Source organism: Macrobrachium rosenbergii, chromosome 12 (genome assembly GCF_040412425.1).
Source record: "Macrobrachium rosenbergii isolate ZJJX-2024 chromosome 12, ASM4041242v1, whole genome shotgun sequence".
Lineage (NCBI taxonomy): Eukaryota > Metazoa > Arthropoda > Malacostraca > Decapoda > Palaemonidae > Macrobrachium > Macrobrachium rosenbergii.
In genome coordinates, this window is record NC_089752.1 from 98,615,698 (window position 1) to 98,638,975 (window position 23,278).

At 38.4% G+C, this 23,278-nt stretch overlaps 1 protein-coding gene across 14 annotated transcripts in view; it reads left to right on the top strand.

Annotated features, from left to right (window-relative positions):
- Positions 1-23,278, top strand: part of LOC136843780 (chloride channel protein 2-like) — a 258,922-nt gene that overhangs the window by 181,361 nt on the left and 54,283 nt on the right. For 6 of the 14 annotated variants that reach the window (XM_067112494.1, XM_067112498.1, XM_067112499.1 and 3 more), the window contains exon 2: positions 19,712-20,127. The exons of 4 other annotated variants lie outside the window; for them this stretch is intronic. In XM_067112494.1, the coding sequence (XP_066968595.1) occupies positions 19,816-20,127 (312 nt within the window). In that variant the 5' untranslated portion in view covers positions 19,712-19,815. Of the gene's footprint in view, positions 1-14,161; positions 20,128-23,278 lie in introns of those variants that run through there. 4 more of the 14 variants (XM_067112489.1, XM_067112491.1, XM_067112490.1 and 1 more) reach the window with 1 other exon arrangement.

Consider the following 23,278-nt stretch of genomic DNA (forward strand, 5'->3'; position numbering starts at 1 on the left):
AACAATTGGGAACTTCGCTGTCATTAACTTTACTTACTGTTTTCAAGTTTCTCCTAACTTCGTAACTCATTTACATATTGCGACCAGCCCTGTTTATGTTAATGGCACACAAACTTTCATTATGGTTGCGGGAAATTTGTATAAAAGCATTACGCAGCCAGTGAGCTTATTGAAATGAGAATGCTCTTACCTAATGATTTTAGACGTGCTGTATCCTCAGTGTGAGTAGTGCAAACGTTTCTCGTGGAAATGAGATGCAATGTAAAAGAGATTAGGGAATGGGTGGTCCCTGCTTCCATGGAAATCGAAGGGAATGGGTATCAATGACATGATTGTTAACTGCATTTACATGCTCATTGCTACTGAGGGACACCCAAACACACCTTCAAACGGAATAGAAAGTAGCCGCTGTAAATCAGTGAAACGTGGAATTACCTGAACCAGTTGTTGCTCTATCCATCCATTAAAGTATTTAAGGAAACGCACCAGATTCGGGAATCCAATCTCTCTCTCTCTCTCTCTCTCTCTCTCTCTCTCTCTCTCTCTCTCTCTCTCTCTCTCTCTCTCTCTCTCTTTGCCCCTTGTGAAGATAACCTGCGGTTCTCGGTGTCCCCAAATGATGGCAGGAAGATTCTTTCAGTATAAAATTGAGGAGGAATTGCCGAACTCCGACCTGCTCACACAGGACGAATAAAAAGCAAGAAAATTTTCTATGATTCGAGATGTCACGTGGCTAAATTGTTTGACCTTACTGTTTTAGAAACCAGGCTGAAGATGGCTGCTATTGTACTTGACCAAACAGTTCATCCAGCGCTGTTCGTGTTACCTTTCTAACAAAGGTATCTTTGATTTAGAAAAGGAAATTTACCAAGGGCCTGGCCGGACTTCATTAGGACAGTTGCGCCTAAAGTCACAGAATGTAATAATAAAGTTGGCATCATTATTATCAGGAATCGATACTCGAGACATGAAATGAGCAAATCGTGCTCGGCGTGTGCGCATTGACAAACTCATAAATCAACGAATGTTTATTGGCGTATTTATGGGTTACGCGTCTTGGGCATTATTATCATTTTTCTTCTATTTATAGCATCCTTTTTCATATATTTTTTTGTTTTTATAATGTCCTCCTCCTCCTCGCGTCGCGTGTTTCTATGCAGAAATGCGCAAGGTTTCGTGCGACGTATTCCTAATGATATTTGTGAATCTTGTGCCGTTCATTTTATTATCCGTGTGCGAAACGAACTGATTCCTTTAGCATGCATTCCTTTAGCATATATATATATATATATATATATATATATATATATATATATATATATATATATATATATATATATATATATATATATATGTATATATGCAATTACATACGTCTGGTAAAAAGGACCAGAAGATTTGATATATATATATATATATATATATATATATATATATATATATATATGTATATATATATATATATATATATATATATATATGTATATATATATATATATATATATATATATATATATATATATATATATATATATATATATATATATATATATATATATATATATATATATATTATATTATATATATATATATATATATATATATATATATATATAAAACGAGAGGAGAAGGACACTTCTTTATTCCTTTCTAGGTTTTATTTAGCTGCTGACGTTTCAAGACGTTCAGTCCCATTTTCAAAGCTATATAATAAAAGAAACATATATTAAAAAACAGACTCGGAATAACATAACATAAAATTATAACATAAAAGTATCAGTATGTTAAAAAGGAAGAGTGTTTATTTACCAAGTAGTGCTGAAAGTGACAGTCGGGTCAGGTTCAGCTTCGACGTGAACTCACGAGAGGTATAGAGGTGTTGAGGTGGTCTGAGTATTTAGTTGGGGACAAGTTTAATAAAAAGTGATTCTAAAATTGCTAGTTGTTGGTCGTTTATGATTTTAAAATCTTTGTAAGTAATATCGGCTTTGCATTTCTTTGCATGTTCAGTATGCAAGAGAATTCTGGGTTAGATAATTTAACACCCGTTCTGTAACTCACGCCTCGATGAGAATCCAATCTCACTTTTAACAACCTGCGGGTGGAGCGACATATTTCCCCAGGTTACATCTGGGGCAATTAAATAGGTAAATGACTCCTGAGGTCATCAAAGGAAGAAGACTCTCTTTGTGTTTGAATAAGGACCTAATTGTCAATGGATTAAAAGGTATTATTTAGGTCAATTGCTGGTAAAAACTGTTTATTATCTGCCGTAATTCTCGATAGAAAGGAATAAAGAAGTGTCCTTCTCTCGCACTAAATTGCTGTTTGCTGGATTGATAGAACCCACCCTCAACTTCGCTATATATATATATATATATATATATATATATATATATATATATATATATATATATATATATATATATATATATATATAATATATATAATATATATATATATATATAATAAAACTGAGTGATCGGTGTTCTTGTGTATATAGGTACTTGAGTGTATATAAAACTCAGGCACACCAGTACATCATTTCAATAGATCGCAGACCTCTACCAACCCTTGTTTCTTACCTTCATATAAGAAAAAAATCAGTCCGAAGGACAAAGCCGTTATGTTTCAATGGGGTTTTAAAAGTAAACAGTTGTCAGTTTACGTCCCATCTCCTCCTCCTCCTCTCCTCCTCCTCCTCCTCCTCCTCCTCCTCCTCCTCCTCCTCCTCCTCCTCCTCCTCCTCCTCCTCCTCTTTCTCCACTTTGTGATTCAAGTCATGCTGGGATGTTTCTCACAAAACTAATTTTTGACTCGAGAAACATTAAAATGATCATATATCAGTTAGAAAGTTGGATTAGCTGGCTATTATTTGTTTAAAAGGTTATTTCAGCGCTTCCTTTCAAACTCAGTTTTTCAAAATAAGAAACAAGACTGGTTTTCGTGTTCTTGCAGACCTCACTCAGGGGCGTGGAGCTCACTTTTCCCGCCACATTGTGTAGCAAATGCAGTTTAGTTGGTTAAGCTTTTCTAAGGTATTGTTTATACTTGGGCAGTGTGAACAGGGAGATGGACTTGAGCAGTAATATATAATTACAGTATAGTCAGCATGATCATCTGATTTTATTCAGATATTTTTAAGGATATGCTTGACTGGTGTCTAAGTGCCATACGTGACCCGTTACGATGTTAAAAGCAGTAAGGATATAAAAAAAAAAATCGGTAAAAAATTCCACAATAGCAATCGCTTTGTACACCGTTAAGGTTAGTCGATTTCTTCAACAATACCACATAAGATGTATTTCAGGGATGCCTCTATATTATTATTATTATTATTATTATTATTATTATTATTATTATTATTATTATTATTATTATTATTCAGTTTGTCAGTGTTGACCTGGTTTTACGCCTGATATATGGATTTATTTGCTCCGAATATTGTATATATAAAGAGTAAATATTTGAAATATTGTTTACTGATTTATTTAGTGCATAGTCAGCTAAGATGGCTTGATACTTATTAATAAATGAGTGAGAAATCTGGCTCTATTTACATTTTATGAGAACATTCAAGGTAACGGTTACTCTTGCTATCTTTAAGTAATCACGGCCCTAATTAAATGTTTCTTATTAAGTGAATATATCATAAAAGTTTTTATTCTTATTAGCAGTTTCTGTTACAGTTGAATCACTTAATATAGTTATTTTTGATCCTTAAAAGATCTGTTTCCCCCTTCAGTGAAAACAAATGTTCATCGATCGCTTGTTGACGAGATGAAGCTCGATTTTGTGGTCAGAAAAGTGTAAACATCTTGTCTCTCTCTCTCTCTCTCTCTCTCTCTCTCTCTCTCTCTCTCTCTCTCTCTCTCTCTCTCGTTAATTTTCTGCTCCGTTTTCTTTGCAAACATTATTGTTCTCTTTAGTATGTTTTGCTCAACGAGCCAAGGCTAATTGTGTTTAATGAGATCACCAATTAGAGCAGTAGAGCGCAAAAGGCATTTCTTTCTTTTCTTTGGTATGCTGGAAAAAACTAACAGATAAAGACGGGTAGGGCGGGGGGTGTGGTTGTTTATATTGAGGGGACCTGAAGAAATTGCAAACTCGAAATCGTGATTGAAAGTAAAATAAATGCAGGAGCTAATTAAGTACTAAAATGTGTTCGGTCTTTCACTTTCTTTTTGGGCATCCTTTCACACACACACACACACACACAGCGTATTTGCAGTTGACGCCTTGAAATTTTTGCGTGTCTAAGAAATGAGAAAGATTCCAAATATCGAACGCTTTTGCAGGTTGTAACTACCACATTTTCGTTGAAATGTCTTATTGTATTATAGACCGAGTGGATTCCTATGAATCGGTGAAGATTACATTTTATTTTTCTTCAAGTGTATATGTGTATATATATATATATATATATATATATATATATATATATATATATATATATATATATATATATATATATATATATATATATATATATATATATATATATATATATATATATATATATATTACTCATATTAGGCTTCAGTAGGACGGGATGGTTTAGAATTAGACCATCCCGGCTTATTGAAGCCTATTACGAGTAATACGATATACGCAGTGAAGTTATGTGGCTATATTTTTTTAATATATATATATATATATATATATATATATATATATATATATATATATATATATATATATATATATATATATATATATATATATATACACACACACATTAGGGGCTTGATTTGTTCTTTTTATTTGAACGATACTGCTCTCTCTCTCTCTCTCTCTCTCTCTCTCTCTCTCTCTCTGTGTGTGTGTGTGTGTGTGTGTGTGTGTGTGTGCTGTAACCCATCATTTTTTTGCTTAATAATCGACGGGATGTCGAATTTGCGATACCCGCGACTTCATCCACCCATCACATGTTACATACTTTAAACAAGTAAAAAATGCGCCGAAGAATTCGGCGCAATCGAGTTTTCTGTACAGCGTCTAATGCTGTATGAGCAGTGGCCCATGAATCTTTCAGCCACGGCCCGGTGTTGGCATGTCCTATAGCGTTTTCAGACGCACGATCATGGCTAAATTTAACCGTAAATAAAATAAAAACGACTTAGGCTTGAGGGCTGCAATTTGGTATATATTTGATGATTGGAGGGTGGATGATGAATATAGGTAATTTTTAAGAACGGGGACGGACAGAAAAAGTGCGGACGGACAGACAAAGCCATCTCAGTTGTTTTCTTTCACAGAAAACTAAAATGTTCAGGAGTTGTTAGCTTTTAATTATTGTAATTACTTTCCAAATCCACGAAGCATTGTTGTCAGTTGTACCTTTTTGTTTAATTGATGTTATTTCCGCGGATATATTGAGTATTCAATTTATTCCATGCAGTGATCAAATGATTACATTATGATTACAGTACACTGCATGGCGTAATTCGTTGTGTATGGAGTACTTGGGCGTTGTCTCGTTCTTGGAGGAGACGTAATCTTCGTGGCGCCAAGCTATTCCTTTCTTTTTCTCTCGTCAGGTTTTGCTCAAGGTCTCGACGCTTCGAAATTGCTCTTTTGTCTCGTTACTAATGTTTTTTTTATCAAATTGAAAGAAATATAAAACCATAGGACTAAATAAATATGTTATTGGCTGTTGTTTTAATATGTAAGGACGTTTGAATAATAATAACGAAAATAATGAGGTTGCGTATGAAGAAATAGTGTTTATTGCGAAAATATCCGTTGAAAACGTGTCAATAATGTGAGGAGAAAACTGTTACGTAAACTAGAAGGGCATTCCGTATTCAAAATCTGTTTGGAAGTGGCAGTCTGTATATGCAGTTGATACACAACAGAAGTAAAGTATTTGTTCATTTTTCCTTTTGTTTACACTGTCTTCGATTTCTCAGGAAAGTGTGAAAAAGTTTGAGTAGAAGACTGTCAGGGTACAAACATAATTTATATAAACTTTTTATCTCTTTGTGTTACGAATTCTCAATCTCTTGCGCTTTGTGCCATTCCTTTTTTCTCCTTTTCTCTCTCTTCTTCCTGCGTGTTCCATTCTTTATTTGTATGACTATTTGTATGCACTACATTGCCATACAGACTCACTGTTGACGTATGCAGGGTCCTCCGTTGCACGCGAGCTCTTGTCCTGTCAAATCGAGATTAACGTCATACCTGCAGGTGCAGGGTTATGATTTTTGCTCGGGTTTTGTACATCACAGTTGCAGAATCCCCTGTTTTCTTTTTCAAATCCACGTGGTTTGTGCCCAATCTCGTTATTTCTGCCAAACTGCGTGAATTTGTTCGCGTTCTTTCGTACTTCCAAATAAATATTAAGATGAGAGGTAGAGAGTTAAAACTGTTTTAACTGAGATGTTTTCATAAGGGTTAATGAGTTAAAATAACTGTTTCCATAGAGCTTAAGTATGGAAGGGGAGTTTTGGGTAGGAATAAGAAATTGATTAAACAGGTTATGCTTCTAACAATTTTAGACATTGAGTTAACTTTTTTTCGCATAATCAGTGAATTGTTGTCTATCGACTTTCTCTTGGTAAAGGTCTTAGATAATGATTATTAGTTCATGTTACCTGTATTAGTAATTGCCAAATCTGTCTAACCGTGGTTAATAAATCACTGTCGTCCTTTAAAACCCGCTCTCAAGTGGTTAAGATAAGTTGCATATTGTACCCTGTTCATAATGGCGCCATCTCGCGTAAAATTTTGGAACTGTGAGGTCAGTCAAGGTCGTATTTAATGGGTCAGCATGAAATATATAAGACGCTGTGATTTATTTTTATTTATTTGAGATTAACTTGATGGTTTGTGATAAGTTCTGGGGTGAATGGTGCTTAAGAGCTCAGCGGTGCTGTTGCCATCCTTTTTTTTCAGTGTGTGGTTTATGGTGGGTTGTAGTGGGCTGCCTAATTGGGACCTTAGTTCCTTGGATACAATAGTTTTTGAGAGAGAGAGAGACTAGCCTAGCCTAGCCTAGCCTAGCCTAGCCTAACGATGGGTAGGAAAGGTAATGAATATAAGGGAGAAAAAGAGCAGAATACTGAGAAATAAACATATACAAAATGTCTAGTAATGTGAAGAGAGAGAGAGAGAGAGAGAGAGAATGACTAATCTAACAATGGGCAGGAAAGGTAGTGAATGTGAGAGAAAGAGCAAAATGCAGAAAAAAATAAGGTAAGTATCTATAGCCATATGGAGAGAGAGAGAGAGAGAGAGAGAGAGAGAGAGAGAGAGAGAGAGAGAGAGAGAGAGAGAACTAATCTATTAATGGGTAGGAAAGGTAGTGAATGTGAGAGAAAAAGAGCAAATTGCAGAAAAAAAATATGCTAAGTATCTATAGCAATATGGGAGAGAGAGAGAGAGAGAGAGAGAGAGAGAGAGAGAGAGAGAGAGAGAGAGAGAGAGAGAGCGTCTACTTTTATCAAGGAACTTGAGTCTTTCCAAACCCATTTTCTGGCAACGACCTCTGGGACGCAAGCACAGCTGTCGAGCACAAAGACTTGGCAACGACAGAAGTTTTAGCCTTGCAATGGAAGAGAGGTTTCATAGTTATTTATTTGATTGCATCTTTTATTGCTTGTTTAAGCTTTTGATGCGGATGTTTCTTTGCTTACTCATTGTGGTTGTTTTTTCATGGGGTGGAAGGTTAATAATATGTAAATTTATTCAGTGCTAGTGAGTCTTCAAAATATTGTCGCGATAGGACCTTAATCAAGAGGGTTTACAGAATGGAAAGTTCTTTTTTGGCCAGATGGGGATCCTGTTTAATGGCTTATTCTTGTGGATTGATGCCTCATCGCTGCCCAAGTCTCTTTTTGTCACAATTATGTTTTCTGGCTGTTGGAATCTTTGAAGGTTATTACTTTTACTACGTATAAACTGTCTGGTAGATGTAGCATTCTCTAGTCAATTTCAGTGCATTCACTTAGAAATCGATAAAATGGTACCTTTCTGTTGCTTAAGAATAATTTAATCAGTAATTAACTGGGTAACTTTTCTACAGTTATGGATTTGAAATTATTACGACTTGAAGTTAGAGTGCAAAATAAAATAATAATGTTTGCGACTCGAGTCAGAGACTAAGCGGAAATGCTTCGATGTTATCTAAGAACTTTTTAATTGGGAGCGCAGCGGCCTGCCTGCCTTGGCTGCGTTAGCGCGTAGGACTATCCGGGTCTGCTTTTTGGCGCCACTTGTTTGGAAAAGTGGACGAGGTTACAGAGAGAAATGAATGTCTTCTTTCTTTTTTCTTCATCATCTTCGATAGCAGCTTGTTAATATGCTGCAGTGATGGCGCAGATTTATGGACCCTCGAAAACTTGATAGTGTGCCAAGGTTAGGCGTATCAACTCGGAAAGCCGCCAATAGTTGAAATGTGTGTGTTAATTAGACACCAACAATCATTAGTAACATTGCCAAGAAACCGTAACGACCGAGGTGATTTCGTCGGTTAGATTGTATAGATGACTTTTCACTGTACCACAGGGGAGAAAATAAAGATAAGGGGCTATGGGCCAGAGTAGCACGGAACCAAAGAGAAATGGCAGTATAAGCTAAACGGTATTGAAATGGGAAGCATCGTCAGTGAAAGGAAGTCGTGTACTTGATACGAAAGACAAACGAAGAGAAGGGAAAGTGCTGCTCCACTCAGAATCAAAAGCAAGTGAAAGGGGATTTTTTACAGCAGACTACGGTTGTGAAATTGGGAAGGAAAATTAGGGGGTGAGATGTCTTCCACCACTGAATTTTTTAATCTAATTCATCTTTGACAGAACAAAGCGAACGCGTATGGAGGGCAAATAACAAGTCGGATATGCTCTTTCACTACAGTCATTTTCGTTTTCTACTTCTGTGAAGATCAGCACTAAATTCGACGAAGAATGTGAAAGATACAAATAAATATGTACGACTTATTTCGCAACTGCGACCTACGCCATATTCAAGAGTGTGGGTAGGTAGTTCTATATATATATATATATATATATATATATATATATATATATATATATATATATATATATATATATATATATATATATATATATATATATATATATATATATCATATATATATATATATATATATATATATATATATATATATATATATATATATATAGTATATACTATATATATACTGTATATATATACTTATATATACTGTATATATGTATAGTATATACTTATTAATTTGCGTTAGATAAATGCATGTGTATATATTGTGTATGTACACTGCATATTTAGGAAAGACTGTACATATTTTTTGTCTCTCCCGTCCATTTGTTCGTCCCCTTTCTCTCCATCACCGTCCGTTACCCGCTCTTTGTTATAGTGGCGAATGCAATGATTGCAAAATATTTCTTCCGTTTAAAGGAAGTAGAAAGTCGGCCATCAAGAAAATCAAGGATAATCCTGTTGGAAAAGTGTTCAGAAAATCCTAACCCCGACTTTATCAGGGATTAAAGAAATACTGAACACTGTACATAAGAAAAGCATTCTTTCACAATTTTTGTGCGATGCTTTCTGAGGAGAGTGCTAAAGTAACTGCATTTCGTTGTTAAATAAGATGGACATTCCCCATAAACTTCCTTAAGCTACAGTTGGGTTTTACGAGTGTCTTTTGTTCAGAAATCCACAAAATTCTTATTTCGTGTTGATATCACTGATAGATGAAAGGTGGTAAGGAAGAAATTGTATTCCGTAAGTCTCTGAAGTTTTAAACTGCTTTTGTTGATCATTTTCTTGTTAGCTTGAACATAGTGGCGTTTGTGTATATGTTTTGACTTTTTATTCTAAATTTACTTTTTATTTGAAAAAGAGAGTACTTAAAAAAAATTTATCGTGTGGGTGGTTTTATTATTTGCTTGCAACGTTGTGGATAATTGAAGCCATGTTGTCTTACTTTTTTCTTTAGGCGTTTATGATTGTATTCTGTGTCCATAAGATCTTTTGATTTAAAATCTTCATTCCAAAGAAAGGACATAGTGTCCACATTATGCATACTAAGCAACAGAAGAGATTATTATTTTATAAATGAAACAAAGATCTTATGAAATACCCTTAACACCTGAAAATACATACTCTGAAAAAGCAGCCTTCTGTTGGAAGTATTACGAATGATAAAAGGGTACATTCAAATTGAGTAGTTACTGGTGCACGGTGTCGTTCGTTGATACGCATCCCCATAAAGATAAGCAAACCTTCGTTAGGCGAAACGTTCTCTGCCTTATCTGTCCCGTAATTTATCAGCATATGTTCCCATCGATCATAAAATCGGACTTAAAACCCCTACTAGATCTATTCAGCCTTAACAGGAGGGGCCCGTATTTTTTACTTTTTTTTTATTATTCTCCTAATCTGTCATTTAACGCGTGAGGCACCAAGAGTTTTATTAGAGAGCTTCTATCTAGATATCCAGGCGATGGTCTCAGATAATGCCCACATTTAGTGAGATTGTACATGACAAAGACTCATTCAAATTTTTGCACAGTGAATACATAAGGACTAATTTCATTTTAGTATCGGCACGAAAATTTCATGTAGCTGCTACAGTGATAATTTTTGTTTTCGGTAGCTTCTCCTTGATTTTTTTGTCTGATATATTTAGTCTTATTTTCTTTGCTGCATCGATAGAAATTTGCATAATACAATTAAAATTGACATTTCTATGAAACTTTAGCCTCCTCTGGTACCATCAGATGAATATTTGTTTTGAGTTTACCGATAAATGGATGTGACTACGTAAGAAGATAAACACTGAGAAACGATTTCGAAATAATAAAGGAAGGGATTTTTGTATATTTTGAAAATTCTAAGAACGTTAAAGTTCGAGGAATGATTTTCTTTGGTCTTAATTAATTTCACAACCATGCAGGTTCATGGGAATAACCAAATTTTTTTAGCCATATTGTTACTGTTTGGGGATAAGTCATTCAAACAATAATCTTTATCTGGCATGTTGTAGGAATATATATCAGGCTTGTGGAAAACCCATGGCACTTTAACTAATTATTCAAGTATAGTAAAACAACCTTGAACTTTAGGAGCTGGAATGGGAGGAGGAACTGGCATGCTTTCACGCAAACGCTGAAAAAAAATATGATGTCGCCACGCCCTTAGATAAAGGACGTTCACAACAGATAGCTTTTAACTAGTTTCCAGTGGATTTGATCGGTAGGAATACTCTCTCTCTCTCTCTCTCTCTCTCTCTCTCTCTCTCTCTCTCTCTCTCTCTCTCTCTCTAGCGTAATATATTTTTTTATAATTAGTTGTATTGATTTTTGAAAAAGTAGTACTTGGTAAATTTTTTATGCTTTTATGCTAAGTTTTAAAGGCGTTATGAAATCCAGAAGTAACCGAGTTACTTGGGTAATCGCGTTACTACGGTGTAAAGATTAACGCTTTAGATCTAGCGTGTTACACTGTGATTTTAAAATTTTTAATGCATTTATCTTTTTATTTTTGTAGAAAAATATTTTGATTATTACAGTCATTTTCATTATTTACCATGCACCTGAAACGGAATCAACTTGCACCGCCTGTACAGTGGATATATATATAAAAAAAAGACGGACAGAAGCGAGTGCATGCAATTCCCCCTCTCGTATTCTTGGACAATAACTTGAAAACTGAGATTCTGTTTCCTTTTGCGGTCTGAGGACTCGTGTTTTTCGTCAGAAGCTGAGGCAGATAAGAAGTTCGATATACAAGGACTTGTTGTATAAATGATACTCACTAATGAAATCATATTCAAATGTTTTTGCCTGCCTCTTGATAAGGATTTTCCATATACAGGCTAAAGTAGAGTCGGAGGTTTGCTGGCTGAGTGCCTTCGTTGCTTCTAGAATGCGGTGATCTGTGTCAAACCACGAGGTTGTCTGCATATTCAGATCAATACTATTGGTCATCTCTATTTAGGACATTCTAGTACGTTTGAAAGGAACCCAGTAAATGCTCGTCTTAGGAAAGTTTTTAACTTAAGGAACAAGAGAGACGGTTGTCCGTTAAGAGAAGAAAGATCTAAATGGGGAATATGTTGTGGCCGATTTAGTAGAGGAATGTGACTTGGCGTGTTGAGTGATCGTAGGAAGGGAAACGTCGGAAATGTTTTTATACTGTTCCATAGTGAATGAAGATGGGATTTTTTTGTCATGACATGTGAGGCCAACCGTTATTGAGGCAAGATGAAGTGGAAAGCGGTAAAGCGATGGCTTTTACGTTGTCATGGTCTGTGGTGTAATAATGAATACTGGATTCAATTACAGATAGAAGCGCAGTAAGTCGTTACCTTGTGCAAATTGCCAATGTCCATCACAACCCCAGGAGACGACACCGCAGCGAACGGGTCGAGTTACCCAAAGAAGTTCACTTTCTTTCGAGCAACTGCTGCAGTAACATGATATATTTTAGAAGGACATGTGCTCGTTATTATACCATTCGTGCTATTTGGAAACGTACAGCCGTTTTCAGTTGATGTTTCCGTCGTTTTTCTCTCGGTTAGAATCAAATCCAAGACGCTTCCTCTAGCAAACGCCTCTCCCCTCACTCCTTAAGAGCTCGGTTTTCACCCGTCGTAAGGGGACCACAGTTTATTTTTTCCCTCATTCTTTAACAGATACTGGTTTGGTCAGTGTTTCACTAGGCCCAGATACAAAGTGTAATCTTCCTGATTTACTGGGCGGAGAATAATAACAAACCCAAAATTCTCTCTCTCTCTCTCTCTCTCTCTCTCTCTCTCTCTCTCTCTCTCTCTCTCTCTCTCTCTCTCTCTCTCTCATATCCAGTGCCAATTCTCTCGGGTTTAGAATTCCCGCCATTTTTCTGCCTCTTTGTCTTTGGTGAAGCTGGTAAGAGCTCATTTGTTGTATTTGTTACATTGTCATCGACCTTCACATCAGACAACTAATTATCTCCAGGTCACCTGTATGGATAAGAGTCAACCTGTTTAAATTAGTATTCGAAATCTAGCAACTAAAATGTAAAATATCAGAGACTTAACGCATCGAAGCGAGCACTAAGTTCTGCAAAGTACTCGGGTTAAAATATCTATCGGTGCTTCCCTCATTATTATTATTATTATTATTATTATTATTATTATTATTATTATTATTATTATTATTATTATTATTATTATTGATGTCTTTCTTATGATGGTGCCTTATTGGCATCAGCGCTTGTTACTGAATAGGATTTAACATTTGATATGCATAGGAGAGAGGAACCAGCAGCGAAAAATCCATATTCCAGCCAAGGATAACTCCTTGAAAGTTTCACATCCTGCCCAGTATGAACATAATCTCCCTAAGCCGTCTTTAATTGTCTGCGTATATAGGTGAACATCTTTTCGGGTATAAGCGAAATTTAATCCTTTGAAAAGTTGACGTGGACTTGAAGGGAGTCAGTCTCTCTCTCTCTCTCTCTCTCTCTCTCTCTCTCTCTCTCTCTCTCTCTCTCTCTCTCTCTCTCTCTCTCTCTCTCATCTATTCTTCTTCCTTCTCTCGGTGCAGCTCTTCTTACCACCGTCTACAGTATTTTCATACTTTTCCACCTTTCCCGTCTCCACCCGTGTCCCCATCCTCTAGCATTTTAGCTTTAAGCCAAATCTGCTTTGGAACTGAATGGCAATTCATTCGTTCTCTCTTCTTCTATTGATTTCTCTCTCTCTCTCTTTCTCTCTCTCTCTTACTGTACTGTGTATATTACTTTATTATCAGTTTTTTCACTTTCAATATCTCAATCTTTGCCGACTCTTTCAGTGAGTTCAGACCTTAAACACATTGAATAATTATTCCCATTATTTTCCCATTTTTCTTCCTGTATATGTTTGTAAAGAACTCTTTCACATCATTTTACCTGGAGACCAGTCGATTCTGTCATTCATTTCTGTGTGTATACCTGTGTTGATGTATATTTAAAACTGTATTTTTATCGTTTTAAAATTTCACCATTAGAATTTGTGAGCATTCTCCGTCCATTTTGGCAATAAATGAAGTGGTATTACATATGTATACATATGTATGTGCCAGTCCCATGGCGTGTGGGTTCAGGGGGTGGGGTTGAGAGAGAAGGCGGTGTGTGTTTGTGTGTTTGTGTGTAGGGTGTGGGATCGGTAGGCAGGCACATCGGAGTCTTAGTGTGCGGTGTAGCCTGCACGGTGGCGGGTGTAAGGACTTGACACCGTAACACACCCACAATATCTATTTGGCCTTCCGTCACATATCTGTCGTTGAAGTGCTTCGAGGGAACAGTCGAGGAATGGGAAGGAAAGAGAGGCCACTGGAGGAATGAATGCCTGTGAGGTGGAGGAGTAGCGAGTGGCGGCCGGAGCAAGGTGGGAAAAGTGAGCCGGGGATGACCAGGGAGCTTTATTAGACTGCAGTGGTTTCGGTGGAACGGCGAGAGAGAGGGCCAGGTGCAGGAGCCTCCCTCCAGCAGGCATTGACGCTTTGTCGATCCAATGTCAGCAGACTCAGAGGGAGAAAAGGAACGAATTCTCATTCTTCTGGGGGATTCTTTCACTCTTCTTTCTATCTAGCATAGTTTGAAGGGATAACACCCACGACGATCCCCTATCGAACATCCTTCATGCTCAAAGTATCCAGTGCAGTCTGGTAAGGTGGCAGAATTTATTTCTAAATTCCAGCTTATTTGAAATGATTTTTTAAGTTACGAGAGAAAGAAAATCGGAACAAACCGGGGATAACGCATCCTGCGATTGCCGCGACTTGTCCAATGATCGTGGAAAGACAGAGTCGAAGAACTACTTGTTATCATCATCTTGGGTCGTGAACTTCTGCTGCGCGGTCCATGGACAAAGCACTGTGGAGGGCTGGCATGATTTTCTTGGGAAGGAATTTGCGATGGCCCACATTTGCGAATATCTCCAGCGTGATGGCTGTCCGACTTGAGCAAAACGGTGTCGTAAAATCCTTCGATCTCTGTTAGGAGATGTTATGCGACCCATAATCTAAGTACTCGATAAAAAAATTCCCTTTTAGGATCGATTGAAGCACTTTTCGGAAAGCTCATGAATCCATGTGTTATGGTAAATTATTTCTGCCGTTGCTACGATGAAAACAACAAACAACAAAGGCCTGACAGGATCGATCCTAGCGCTATATATATCATCCTCGCCAATTCTTGTAAAATCTGTGCATAGATAGTTACTGAGAAAGTATTATTGCCTTGAATGTTTCGGGTGTTCATCGCGTTCATTCCGTAGAAATAGGTCATTGTTTAAGGCTGCCCCTTGATCGGCAAAAATCTTCGCCCGCTCACCAGTCAGACCTTCCATCCGTCATTCTGTCTCTCTCGCTCTCGCTCTCTCCCTCATAGCGTTTTCTGCCTTCTCCGTGCTCTTGTCAGAATTATATCGCACCTTATACTAGACCAGACGCTGTTTATCGAGAATTCCTGCCTGACTGCGCTACGTCATAATTATCATCAAGAGGCGAATTACGACTCTTGAGTTCCTGATACCCGTAAAAATACTGTAAAAATGTCTCCATTGTTAAATACTCACTGAGTAGTTTTGCCGCTATTAACAGCCTTTCCGCCATCTTCCTTCATGTTTGCCTTGTTACGTAGATAAGCAGTTGCCTGTACTCGCGCCTTACTCATTACTGCTGCTTAGAGAGTAGCATCTGCCTCGGCATTGTCTCTTCCGAATGAAGCAAGCAAATAAGAAAGCAGTGCCTTAGTTACGTGTAATCACAAGAGACAGTGCCTGAAGGAAGAGAGAGAGAGAGAGAGAGAGAGAGAGAGAGAGAGAGAGAGAGAGAGAGAGAGAGAGAAAGCGAAAGCGAAAGCAGCAAGTCCTTTTGCCAAGAAGAATATTTTTTTGCTTCCTTGTGTGAATCTTCGTGCCCTTTTTGCAAGAGCCAACGTACAAAGGATCCCTCACTCCTAGGATATAGGCATCGGTCTTGCTTGGTGGTGGGACTTTGTGCGTGTGTGCATAGCGTCACGGAAATTGCTGTTGCTTTCATTCCAGTGTTCATCATTTCGATATTTTATTTACCGGTTTGGTGTGACTTGTTAGCTGTAGTCTTTCCTGCAAATGGAAATGTTTTACGTCACTGCAGTTTAAACGACAGCGTTGCAATGTGATCTTTGTTAAATATGAAATTAAGAAGTATTAGTGATAAGTATTGAAAGATGAGATGACACTTTCCATATTGATTACCGCAATACTATATAAATAGCCGTTCTGCTCAAGCTTCAGGTTTTCCGACAAATGTTACAAACGTGCAGTGTTCATAAAATTGAAAATTAAAGAACAGCAAACTGAAGTTGCATGTTGAGAAACGAGAAATTTGATTATTGTTGAGAAGGGCGCTTGGAGTTTTGAGAAGTCAAGAATAGAAAAGAATAGAACATACGAAATATCTTTTGGACAAATCGTTCCATAATTGCGTCAAGCAAGGTCAACATCGTGTGCGCGGCTTAATATTAGGTCAGAGTTTGACAGTTGGAGCAGGACGACCAGGCTGGTTCTCCTCCTGCTAAGAGCGAAATCGAATCAATTGCAGCGCCAGAAATTCTGTGAAGGGAAGCAATCCAGCCGCATTGATTTCTCACCTCCCACACTGCTTGTAAATCTATAAAGAACGTTGCTCCTTTTGGGTCAAGAGACCGTGTTAGACAACTGATAATAAAATCAAACAGTTCATTAAATAAGTAACAACGAAATGAAGTATTGGGGCAAAGAATTCCTTGGCAACCTTTGAGCATATCAGTATTCTATGGAGACTGGAGACTTCTATGACAGAAGAAATTAGTAGTGATAGAAGTATGTGCTGTGAGTTTAAAAAATATTGTGATAAGAGGTACTGCAAAGGGCTTTCACAAACATAAGACATCGGAAACCTCTTGACGATTTTCAATAAAATACAGAACCTTTTGTATGTTAAAGTTACGTAAGCAGAAGAAATATAAGCGAAAAGTTTGAAAGGTGAACAAGGAAGTCAGCAATTGCTGCAAAAGGTCCCCTGGATATGGAAAGTTCAAGCAGTTAAGTTACCATTGTGCGGTATGAACCTCCCCGTGGATGACACGATGTTTCGTCCGTGCACTTTTTGCCAAGTAACGATGGTTAACTTTACACGAGTGTAGTTGCGCAGGGCCTTTGGGACAAAATGCCTAGAAATTCAGGGGGAAGAAAAACTTCATAATTGCTATTAGTTTATACAGTCGTTTTTTACATAAAGATTTATCTGTAGAGAACTAACCTTTGTCGCTCTAGATAGAGGTACTTAATCATTCCGAGAACTTCGTAGAGCTGACCGATGACTACTATAGGCTAAATATTAGCATGTATCATTCGGCTTATTGTTTTAAGACATTGAAAGTGGTCGGTAATAGTGCATAATACATTGAATTCGCTTCTGCGAAGCAAAACAATAATATCCAAAGCTGATTACTCGCTTCAGCCTCAACTTTTAATTTACTAGACAAATACTCATACTACCTATACGTGTAACCTTTTCCGAACTTTTGTAACTAAAAGCTAATCGATTTAATGATCATTTCATAGCAATCTGCAGCTGCGAGGCCTGACGAGTTTTTCCCCATACGTAGAGCTACTTGCAAAGTGCCCTTTCATCAGATAGTTCCCCCTTGGGGATTTAAAGCTGTAAAGCCCCATCGACTGTGAATTGGTGTCTCGTTTAGGACCTATATTAATGACTACCGTTCACCGAGGGGCATCAAGTTAATGGCCTTATTATTACATGATGGCAAATAGCGCGCTGCTACGCTAATTATGTCGTCTCAGACTTCGATGGTATAATCGTCTTTTTTAAGCACAGGAGTCATTATAAGCAACCGCTTTGTCTTGTAGGACTTGTTTGCGATTTCTCTTTTCTTTTAGAAACGATGTACTATTAGGGATAAAATTACGAAGCCATACATCAGTATTTTTGAACATTTTCTTCATATATCTTTTAATAACCCCTGCCCTTCTTTTTATTTTTTTTAACCCGTATGTTAACTACTTCCTTGAGTGACCTAAACCACGGGTCTTGTTTAAAGCTTCATTTTAGGTGATTTGGTGCCAGTATTTTCAGCGAACTTATTCATGGTCAAATCATTTTTATTGGATGTTAAGTGGGTTACTTAGTGATACTTAGGAAACGAATTATTTAGTGAGTTTGTTTACGGTATTTGGTCACATATTTGAACTCGATGCTATAGCTTTATTTTTACGGTCTTTGTAGTTCATAATAAAATTTGTAGTGTTGGGACAGTGATAATAATGCATTTTGATGTGGACGATCGGATGTCATTAATCAAGAACCTTTTGGGGGAGATCCAGCCAAGGCCATTTGACTGGCTGTGTTAGCCAGCTGAGAGACCGACCGATCTCTCTTAGGGAATCTAATATCATTCCACTTTCAAGAGGAATATAGCTACTTTTATCTAGGTAAAAGTTGCCAAGACTAGCTGTTGATCACTTGTCTTCGATAGCGTGACTTATTAGAGTTTGGAAAACTGGATAGGGACGAGGAAGAACTTTTGGGCTGCTCCAAGAGCGGGAAGAAGAGGGTTGGGAGAGGGAGGGTGGTTGTGATGAGTGAAGAGCAAAATGGGCGTCGGTGGTGGGCGTGGGGCCGCCGAGGAGGAAGTGGAAGCCGTTGGAGGTACGACCTCAAGGAGGCATATTCCGAAGAAAACGTCTCCTTATATCAGCCTGAGCCAACTCCAGAGGTCAAGAAGACCTCGACCTCAGATGACCACTTGCTCGACAGAGAGGATGACGATGAGGGAGAGGACGAAGATGAAGAGGAGGAGGAGGACGACGACGACAAGAGACGAGGGAATGGCCAGGGCCAAGTCAGACGCTTCCCTTCTCGCTCTCGTCGTCATCATCATCGGCGGAATCGTCGCTTGCGTACCCGTCGGGAGCATAACCTTAACCAACACCCGTTTTTCCAATTCTACGACAGGGAAGCGATACGCCCCCACTACGACGATGATTACGGACCGTTCGTTCAGTCGTTTGAGGAGGAGGAGGATGAGGAGGGAAGGAGAGTGGAGGAGGAGGGTATTAGTGAGATGGAGGAGGAGGAGGATGTCTCAGAAAACCTCTGGGAGACCTTGGCGTACAAGGGTGACTCCCAGGACTCTGAGGAAGGGGAGACCGATGAGAAGGGGTTGTTCGAAAGCGAAACAGAAGTCGAAAATCTGGAGAGTGAGACCGAAGACAATAAGAAAAAAGTGGGCGGGGCCGTGCAAACAATCGTTGAACGCTTGAGGGCTTGTGGTTTAAGACATGGGCGCACTGTGGACCCCGAATGGGTGGCCAGCGACGCCCATTCGTGGACCTCCCTCGATCTAAGAAAGTTTTTGTTGAATAAAGCTCAGTTAGAATGGGGCGGACCGTACGATGCAAACGGGAATGAGAGGTATGAAATGAAAACATGCGATGACCCGACTACAGAGAGAGTCTCCAATGCCAATTACCGGCGGCTGTCGCCGGCGTCGACACCTTCAACACCACCATCACCACCACATCATCCGACTTTCCCTGGTGCCACGCGCCCTCGTGGGCCACGTAGGGGTATTGCTAGGAGAGCCAGGGGCACTGTTGCTTCAATGCTCAGGGGTAGATTTTCGCCCCGAATGGGTGCCCCAAGGGGCTCTGTTCAGTTAGAACATATGATAACTCACCAACGGAATTTATCTCCAGAGCCTCGACCCCGTCTATGGTCCTTACCGGCCATCATCGTCACCACTTCGGAGGATCCGACGTTACCATCTCCCCCTGGAGCTAGACACGGGCTATCCGACAGCATGAATTATCTCAAAGTGCCTGACATCCATAGCTTCCGTCACCGTCAGGAAGATTCGCGGCCAACGGCTTCTCAGAATGGGCCAGCCTCTATTACACGGGGCATTGACCCCGCTGAGGAGGAGAAAACCGTGATTTCGGGTTTGGCCTCAGCCACGAAATTGGGCTCCATCATGGATCTCTGGCGGGGCAACTGGCAAGTAGAAGAGGAGGAAACCACGGACAAGGATGGACGAATGTACCCAAGGGGATCCCCACCTCCAGATCCTAGGCCCCAGGCTGCTCCAGAGTACCTGATCTATGAGGAGTCATTCGTAAGTTACATGCTGTTGTTGTCTTGAAATGATTTTTGTCTTATCATTATAATCATCATAACTATTTGGTCTTGCATATTCCAGCCTGTCATGCTTCACTACTTTTCTCTTGGTTTATAAATTTTTCACTTTTACTGTTGTACTATTTTAATCTTGGATGTATGTGTGGGTAAACGTGTGATATTTTCCACAAGATTTTGTGATGATAATGTTGGTTGTTAACATTCTTTGTTTCAAGCAGCAGGAGGTAACGTTTCACCATTAATTCCTCTTGATAAACAGGCAGATAAGCAGGTGTTACCCCGCTACCGAGTATGGGCATGGCATGTCACCCATACCTTCCTTCATTACCTGTAATCCTCCATTGACTACCGTGTACCCGCTCCCACTCCTCTCTGTGTTAGTCCCTTGAAGTACAGTCGACTCGATAACACGTGTAATTCTTCTTGTTAAATGGAAACTGACTTTTTGATTATTTCTTTGAGGCAGTTTATTCATATTGTGTTTTATTGTTCGGTATATTTGGTTAAAAGTTTATAGCTGAGTGCCCTTTTACACACCACACATTAACAATCAAAAGTTCGCTAAATGGATAACCTAACGGCTCAAGTAACTTTTAATGTCATAACCATGCAATTTTGGGTCTCTTTCAGTGAAAAGAATGTTACGCCGTAAAGATAATTTCAATCAGTAATTATGACATTTTAACGAAGATGTCAGAGAATCACTTATGATTATGTTCATTGAAAAATAAGAGGGGGATGAAATAGATATTGCTGAAATTCTATGGTAGAACATATGATAACTCACCAACGGAATTTATCTCCTGTGCAAAGTATATACTGCAGACTGGCATTTCGGTAATGCTATGAAAACTATTTCTCATTTAAAACAATTAAAAGAAAGCTGTATCCATGTTATACAAGTAAGACTTACCGATAGCGATGATTTCCGTTCATACAATCGCGAGGTGAAGTGTTTGAATGGAACTACCACTTCATTTAAGCCCACTGAATATGTTTACAGATACTGTCATTATTATTGTTGCTCGCCTACCACAAAGCAGCATGTTGAAGGAATCTCGCCACGAGAACTATCGTGCTTTTGTCGTAGTCCAGTGAGCTGTGCCACATTTACAGATACGTGAATTAATAGCACTTAAATTTGTGCATAGAGAGTACAGTCTCTCTCTCTCTCTCTCTCTCTCTCTCTCTCTCTCTCTCTCTCTCTCTCTCTCTCTCACACACACACACACACACACACACACACACACACACACACACACACACACACACACACATTTGCCGCAGTGACGATTACCAAATTGTTTTCGGACATGCTAATATCTTACTCAAAAGCGCATACTCCAGTTTCTGGTAAGTTGGATTTCCCTTTACGTAATCTTTTCTGTGTTGGTGTTAGGAGGTAAAGAACCTTTTCCGTTTTTGTAAACTTGTTTTATACGCTTATAATCCCGTAAGTTTAGCCTTTCCTTCAAATGCTCTCTCTGGGAGATTGGTTTGCTTCATTGTGTTCTTAGGTGCTTTCTCCATTCTTTGTTGTTTACCTCAAAATTCGGTTATAGAACTGACCATTTCGGCGTTTCCAGTATAATCGAAATAATAAAATAACAGTAATCTTCAAATGAGTTCTAACTCGCAGAACATCGATCGAGTCGACTGTGCGTCCAAGATACTGAGGCTTTCCATCCCAGCAGGATTGTGAATTGCCTTTGGTAGAATGATTTGTTAATGCCTCATAATACCACTTATTGCCAGGCTGACTCTAAGGACAGTTTTTCTGTAGACAAAGCATCCTCCTTATCAGGCTGTGTACACTACCTCTCCCGTTCCTTCCAGTGGCCATCCCACCATCTTCCCCAAATCTCCCCCCCCCCCCCTCTACCTTCTCATACCTGCAGCCTTAACCTTATAATAACTGGCCCTTTTATTCCTTTCCTTTCCCTTCCTCCTCCCTTCCTGACATTCCACCTTGCTCGGTCGTTGTTGCTTCTTGCATGCATTTTCCCCTTCATCCCCTGCGTAAGTGCGTGTCTGTTTGCTAGCGTCTTGGGACTGATGGCTCAAAAATATATATAAAAAAACTGTAAGAAAGATGACATATTGCGCTGACATTAGTTAGGAGCTTTATTTATTCTTTACTGCAGCGTCTGCGTGTGTGCGTGTGTGTAACTTTCCAACTGCAGTAGTAGTGTTTTTTTTTTCAAATAGCTGTATTATTGTGTGGCACAATTTCTGTTAGTGCAGTGTTCTCTCTCTCTCTCTCTATGTATTTTTATAAAAAAAAATATGCTAGTTGTAAATGTATATTAGTATTGATGTCTTGAAACCTTCCGTACTTGGCATAAATCTGAATGCCTCTTTTGTGATATTCCCTGTAGATATTGTGACATCAGTGTAATAAGTAGTGATATTAGCTAAGTGTAAATCTGCTGTTTACCTTTAGTGATCGTAGTGTACTTGTGTCCTTTTTCACTGTCGGCTATATTCATAACGAAAGGTTTTTCTAAAACAGTTATTTTGTCGTCTAGTTGTGCTTTTTATACCCTCTCTTTGCCTTCATTTAGAGATCCTCGTCAATTGAACTTTAAGACTTTATAGATGCTATCAGTAGGTCAATATTAGTTTTAGGATGTTTAGAGTCTAAAGATTTTTCGATGTGCTTTCCATAAATTATTTATTTTTCCTTAGTGATGAGTAGTTACACTTGCATGTAGGTGCACACGATCCGGTTATATATTGGTTTCGTAGGCTGATTTGTCTTTATTAGACCTAATCCTGTTTCCAGGATTATGCATACAGACTTTGTAAAGTTGACCAGACTAATCATTCTGACATAAGTATTGCAAACGATTTGAAGGTCAATTATAAAAGAATTCGACAGCGATCAGTACACAGTAGGTCAAAGGAGATAAAATCCACTTATTCTTGGTTTAAACGTCCTATTTTCCCAGTAATTCTAATGCGCATTTCATATCAATTAGCTGAGGTCCTCAATAATATGGTAAGTTACGTAAAGAAGCGAGTTAGTTTATTGACACATTTCCATGTAGCTATAGTTATTTACATTTCTAACCAACAAGTTTACTTCTATTTTGGCAAATTCGAGAAATTTCCTGTTAGGAAATAGA